The 7345-nt window shown below is 42.5% G+C and overlaps 1 protein-coding gene across 1 annotated transcript in view; it reads left to right on the plus strand.

The window, feature by feature from the left end:
- Positions 1 to 2102, plus strand: part of LOC147890081 (12S seed storage protein CRB-like) — a 3220-nt gene extending 1118 nt beyond the window's left edge. Inside the window, exons 2-6 of the mRNA XM_087390204.1 lie at positions 61 to 351; positions 492 to 505; positions 634 to 776; positions 856 to 1197; positions 1875 to 2102. Coding sequence (XP_087246330.1) covers positions 61 to 351; positions 492 to 505; positions 634 to 776; positions 856 to 1197; positions 1875 to 2102 — 1018 coding nt within the window. The remainder of the gene's footprint in view (positions 1 to 60; positions 352 to 491; positions 506 to 633; positions 777 to 855; positions 1198 to 1874) is intronic.
- Positions 2103 to 7345: the final 5243 nt, after the last annotated feature.

Genomic DNA, 7345 nt, shown 5'->3' on the forward strand with positions numbered 1-7345 from the left:
TCCACGGTGCCATGTCGAAGATCCTTGTTTTCTTTGCCTTCCTCCTCTTTGGGTCTCTAGCCTTAGAGACAGCTCAAGGTTCGAGTTTCGGAAAGCATCACCATCGATCCCCTTCCTGTTGCCCAAGCCTTCTCACAAGATCAAGAGCAAAGGCGGTAAGCTGAGAGTTTGGCAATATGAAGATGAGACGGTGTTCTTGAGGAACGTAAATCTCAGGCCAAAGTTTATGACGCTCAAACAAGATGGAATGTTCCTTCCCAAGTTTAGTAACGCACCGGAACTATGCTATGTACTCCGGGGGCGAGCATGGGCGGGTCTGGTCCGACCGAATGGGAAACCCACAAACATAAGGTATCTTACTTTCCATAACCTGAATAAAAACTGTACTTCATCAATGCCAAAAGATAGGAAGACGGTATTCTCATCTTGTATGATTGGATGCCTCCTTGAGGGATGATACCATTAACCTTTCACCTTGCTTCTGTTTGCAGATATGTCCGAACTGGTGATGCCCTAGGAATTCCAAGTGGATGGGTATCCTGGTTTTGGAATAGGGGAACATGAGCGTGAAAATGTTTTGCGTTGCAGAAACGAGCGACCTGTAAACGATAAGTATACGGGCTTTTTTCCTAGCTGGAGCTCGAGGGAAGAAGATGCCAGGATTCCTACATGGTTTTAGCACTGACGTGCTAGCAGAGACGTGGGATGTCGAAGAGGAGACTGTTCAAAAGCTTCTAGAGGCGCAAAAAGGGAGCGGATTGGTGATTGCTAGGCCGGTAAGGAACGACTCTGTGGACTAGAACTCGCTCTGTTATTCCGGGATCATGACCGACGGCGTGTCACCTCTGATCGCAGGTTCCACGTGCACGGGCGATGGAAGAGAGTTGCATCCAGGGTGAGTTTGCATTCAACCTGGAACTCGCACGGCCGACTGTCCAGGAACGAGGCGGGTGGGCGACTGTTTTAACCTCACATACAATGGAAGTGATGGAAGAACTCGGGCTTGGCGCAGCACGAGTGAGTCTAAAACGAGGATCCTTGCTTGCTCCACAGTGGACGACGATTTCGCAGGTGGTTTATATAATCAAAGGGAAAGGACGGGTAGAGATGTCATATCCGAATGGAACTCAAGCCATGGGAGGGGAGGTGAAAGAGGGGCACGTAGTGGTCATTCCAGCTCTCTTTCCTTATACAGTGGTATTCCTCCCTTGCTCTCGCTCTCCCGTCCTGATGAGTCTCATGTCATTTGATCGACGTCGTCTCCCTCTTGATCTCATCTCACGATCTCATCTTAGTAATGACGCTCTTTGATCTTAAAGAGAGCTTGCTGAGAAGTCCCTGATCCTCACTGAGATGAGATGAGATCAAGAGATGGACGCATTAATTTGATGGATTCATCAATCAGTCTCTCTCTCTCTCTCCCCCCTCCCCCCCCCCCCTTCCCTAAAACAGTGTTATGTCTCGTGATCGTCTCTTCTGCCTCTTGATCTCATCTCATCTCAGTAATGACGCTCTCTGTTGTGATCTCAAAGAGAGCTAGATGAGAAGACCCTTCTCGCTGAGACCAGATGAGATCAAGAGACAGGGATTCGTGGCTGGAATGTGTGTATGTGTGTGTGTGTGTGAGAGAGAGAGAGAGAGTGTGAGTGTGAGTGTGAGTGTGTGTGTGTGTGTGAGAGAGAGAGAGAGAGAGAGAGAGAGAGAAGGTTCTCAAGTCAATCAGCCCTATATTTCTCAAACAATCACGATGATTGGTACGCGAGCTGCTTTAAAAGAATCACCCATGAAATATTGGGTCATTCTTCTCAAACAATCACGATGATTGGTACGCCAGCTGCTTAAGTTTAGCTTTTTGAAGACTGATGCTTTTGCAGATTGCAAACGAGAAGAAACACGGCAGGACGTTGGAATGGGTTTCGGTTCTTGGATCCCCCACGTTCACGACGAGCACCCTGGCTGGAAGTGAAGCAGTGTTCAAGCAGATGCCATCGGCCATAGTGGCTGCTGCATTCAACATTTCAGAGAATCTGGAATTAGAAGCGGTCTTGAGCTGTCGTCAAGAGAAGCATTCCTACTTTCTTCCAACTTGGAAGGATTCTTAAAAATCATCAAACTTGCTCTCACAAAAGCTCTCTCCAATAATTTAGCGTATTATTGGAGCTTGGAGCTCATTACAGTTTCACCATGGTTAATGTAAGTGTCCATTCGTATTCGGGCTCTAGTTATGCTGAATCTTTGTTTAACTTTCTCGAAATGCTTGAAAACTTTACCCTTTTAAGCCTTTATTTTATTGAAGAGTAACAAGTTTTGATATGTAGAAGATCAATGCTTCGTGTAACACTGAGAGTAGATAATATGAATTCAAGGCAAGCTTTTTGTTTAGAGGTTTTGAGGTCAAGATCAACTAAAAACTATATAACACGAGTACTCTTTGAAAACTCATGAAAAGGAAAATCCATTGTTATCTTAATCTTAGAACACAAACTTTACGAGGTGCTAAAATACACTATTTTGCATAATGCTACTAAAGTTAACTTTAACATGACAAATTGTTTAATCTTAATTGTTATTGTGCCTCTTAACCCCTAGGTAGGTTAGGTTATATGATGCTTAGTAACTCTTTAACGTTAAAGTAGTAGTATGCATTTTAAATGGTGGTTGTTTAATCTTAATTGTTATTGTGCCTCTTAACCCCTGGGCAGGTTAGGTTATATGATGCCTAGTAACTCTTTAACGTTAAAGCAATAGTATGCATTTTAAATGGTGGTTGTTTCATGGTTTCATGGTTTCAAAAATATTTCCAGAAACAAGTTAGAGAAACCATCTCATTCAAAGAAAAGACTCAAACTGAGCTCAACCTTTTGGACCTTTTGCCCTCCTTAACATTCTTAAGGCATCAGACTCGAATATTTTTGAAATCACTAGCTGTAAGCACACCACAAATCTATGAAGAACTTATAATTAGTGCTTTAGTGCTGAATCTGTGTTCCTAGAGATATTAACCACAAAAATCACATTTTGGAAACATGAATTTAAATATTTTGAAAGATCCTGAATCTTAGATTGTTCTAGAAGCATAGCTTCCTTTCCCTCACCACCTCATTGTGAGAACATGTCACTCATAATTCATTGTATATTCTACAAAAATCACATTGCCCATGATGTAGAGGAGTGTAACCAAAACTAGAATTGAGAGGAGTAAGTTTCCTAAGGAGCAGTGAATACTCTCTCTTTCTTAACACTAACTTGATGATGGTGCTCATGTGCATGCTCATGGTGACTTGATAATGGTTCTTGAGATTATTGGATTGCTAGAATGGTATATTTCATTTTATCAATGGTATGGATACTAATGCCATATATCAATATAGCATCAACGTATATATGACAAAGATTTACATATAAAGTATATAGTTTACGACATAGATTTACATATAAAGTATATAGTTTCTGGCAACAAAATAGAACCATGCTCTTCCTAACAATTTGTGAGACCTTTTACTTCTAGGTGCATTGGGGCTTGAGAATTTTGAGGACGAGATTAGAGATTGTACTTTTGCATTATCTAGTCTCAAATAAAGGGATTGTGAACTCTTTTGTGGTGTGAGCCTAGGTGGCCCAAGGTTTGGGTGATTCCAACAAAGAAATGAGAGAGAGAGAGAGAGAGAGAGAGAGAGGGAGAGGGAGAGAGTTGATTGGGTGCAAGAGTCCTTGGTATATATCATAGAGTATCTTGGAGGCATGGATATTGGCATGCCTCTCCTTTGGCACTTTAAAGACAATGATCATGTGGTGAGTGAGATTGCTAAAAAAAAAGGGGCTACAAGAAGTCGGATGGAATCTTCAGGAAAAGGTAAACAAGTTTTTCATTCTTAGCAACAACGACATACAAAAGTGAATTTAGAGATACGAAGAGGCCCAAGTATAGAAAGAAGCTGCTAGCTGCAAGGAGTGGATTTCAAAAAAGACATAGGACTCAACCATGTCCAATGGACTATGCTCTTCTCCCCAAAAACAATATGTGGCATTGGCTACAAGAATCTCTTCGTCAACCTGAGAGCAATGGGGAGATAGTGATTGAGCTTGGCAACAAAGGTCACCTCATAGTGTATTTTGTAAATATCTTTATTCGTTACTATCTTGTCAGTTAATGCATTTTTTTAAATGCATGTTCTTTTTTATACCTACCCTTGTCCTGCTCTTTCTCATGGACAACCCTTGTTGTTTGCACGCTCATGTCGATAGTCATATGCAAACCAAGGAGGAGTATAACTGTTCTTATGCACATAATACTTAGGCTCTTTTTGTCAGCTTGAGACCAAGGGATTACATCTTGATTGGGATGCATCTACATTCGAGGTAAGTCTTTGACTACTCTTGCTTGTGTAATATAACCAGCTTCTTTAAGCTATATAATGTTGATGTACTTAATAAACTTTTCCATTCATGTTATATGCAGCCTACCCTAGCTGGTAGATTTGGAGAGGATGAGGGATCTAGAGTGTTTGAGAGGTGTGGAGTCAATGAGGCATCTAGAGTCCTTGGATGTGGAGATGAGGATGAGATAGGTTCGGCCTCTAAGAGTCATACAAATTAAAGAGATCAATGAGGGCTCTAGATCTCTAGATTGGAGCTAGTGATTTCTCTTTTTTATTGTATAGTGTATGAGTTTGTATATATTTTTTATATTTCTTGTAATTGATCTGGTGACATTATACATTTGCGGCCCCTCAAGGGAATTTTTGTGCTTCTTTGAGCATTGCACGTTCACACCTCTTCAATTCTTATTATTAGGATTTGATCTCATTTATGCTAACTTATGGTGGGGTAGAATGGAGGTACTAAATCCCAATTCTTCCCCACCAAAAGATTTACTAGCGTCGGTGCTTGACGGATATACGAACTCTAATTTTCTACATATTTTGGGTTGGTGCCATGTGCTTATATCAATGGATATAGTGATGCTTCTACACTTAGAGAAATCTTTGTTTCTTCACAAATTCCATCAGTCTTAGTGTTGAAATAACCCAATACCTTGTAGAGTATGTGTGTGTGTATGTGTATAGAATATCCATCCCATCACACACACACACACGCACACGCACATGCACATGCACATGCACATGCACACGCACACGCACATGCACACACACACATGCATGCACATGCACACACGCATGTCCGCACATGCATGCACACACATGCATGCACACACACACACACATGAGAGTGCTCTCAACGGAAGCAAGAATGGAAGAAGGAGAGAGAGACAGAGAGCCACACAAGTTTTGGTGGGTGCAGAACCACCCTAATCTTCTTTTTCATTCATTTATATATGTGTTTGAGTATTGTACATAATTGGGGTTAAGGCACAGTGACCTTTAACCCCCACAACCTCCCACTTAAAGGACAATGTACCTTTAAGGGAGAACAACCAGTGAGCATACTATCCAATGCCCATCAATACACGACAATACTCAAACCGCTGACTAGGTAGACTCTTCGTCAGCATATCTGCAGGGTTATCATCTGTATGAACCTTGACAAGATCTATGCGCTTGTCCTCAAGTACCTCCCTGATGAAATGATACCTGACCTCAATGTGTTTGGTCTTTGCATGAAAGATCGGATTCCGTGCTAGCTGAATAGCACTCATGGAATCACTATGCAATGTCAGTACACCTGTATGAATCCCCAAATCTCCCACTAGCCGATCAAGCCATATAGCCTCCTTGCAACCCTCTGTGGCTGCAACATACTCAGCCTCTGTGGTAGACAAAGCAATGCACTTCTGTGCACGAGACATCCACGACACTGCACCACCTGCAAAGGTGAACACATAACCGGAAGTGGATCTCCTACTATCCACATGCCCTGCATAGTCTGAATCTGTGTACCCAAGTACACGCATGTCTCCTTTACCAAAGCAAATGCACATCTCCTTGGTACCCTTCATGTACCTCATGATGCACTTAACTGCCTCCCAATGCCTCTTTCCTGGATTAGCCATATACCGGCTAACAACTCCCACTGCAAATGCAATGTCTGGTCTAGTAGCTATCATAGCATACATAAGACTCCCAACTGCTGATGCATAAGGAACCTTGGCCATCATGGCCCTCTCCTCATCTGATTTGGGACTATCTGTATGACTCAGTTTCACATATGGAGGCAATGGAGTACTCACTGCCTTCCCCCCCTCCATATTGAAACGCTGTAATACCTTTGTAACATACTCTTTTTGTGAAAGCCAAAGGAGTTTCCTACTCCGATCACGCGTGATGCGCATACCAAGAATATGACCTGCAAATCCCAAATCCTTCATATCAAAGGCCTCATGCAACTTGGCCTTTAATGCATCTAGCTTATAAGTATTCTTGCTAGCCAATAGCATATCATCCACATATAGTGCCAGGATTATCAGGCTACTATCCTTAGCCCTTTTAGTGTAGAGGCAGTGATCAATTTCACTCCTTCTAAAACCTTGGGACCGAATGAAAGCATCAAACTTCTGATACCATTCTCTAGGTGCTTGCTTAAGACCATAGAGACTCTTCTTCAGTTTGCAAACTAAATGCTCTTTGCCCTTTTCTTCAAAGCCTTCCGGCTGCACCATGTAAATGTCCTCATGCAAATCCCCATGCAAGAAAGCTGTCTTGACATCCATTTGCATAAGCTCCATATCCTCTGATGCCACTAGTCCAAGCATGCATCTAAGTGTGGTCATCTTCACAACCGGAGAGAATATCTCATCAAAGTCCACACCCTTCTCTTGCTTGAACCCTTTAGCAACCAAACGGGCCTTGTACCTAGGCACATCATCACCTGTGACCTTCATTTTGTAGACCCATTTACATGGCAATGCTTTCTTTCCATGTGGCAAAGAAACCAAGTCCCAAGTCTTATTCTTCATAAGTGAACTCATCTCTGATTGCATAGCATACTCCCACTTGCGTTGATCCTCATGCATCATAGCCTCTTTGTAGCAAGAAGGCTCCCCGCAATCAGTAAGCATCACATAGTCTACCCCTGGAACAAACCTATCAGGCGGTCTAGACACTCTAGATGATCTTCTCAAGGGCATTTCAGCTTGCTGTCCCACTTGCATATCAGCCACATTTGGCTCATCATTTCCACCAATAGATGATCCATCATCTACCCTTGATTGTATACCTGTGGGAGTACTTGGTTGTACCATTTCTTGCACATTTGGTGCATGGACAGCTTGCTGCCTATCAACATATGCAGGTGGATTCACATCCTGGAAAGTGATTCTCCTCATTTCCACATCCCTCATGGGTGCCTTATGCATCTTCTTCTCATTGAAGACCACATCATGGCTGCG

Source organism: Dipteris shenzhenensis, chromosome 19, assembly GCF_047967505.1.
Source record: "Dipteris shenzhenensis isolate YYH24624 ecotype China chromosome 19, Dip_SZ_1.0, whole genome shotgun sequence".
Classification (NCBI taxonomy): Eukaryota; Viridiplantae; Streptophyta; class Polypodiopsida; order Gleicheniales; family Dipteridaceae; genus Dipteris; species Dipteris shenzhenensis.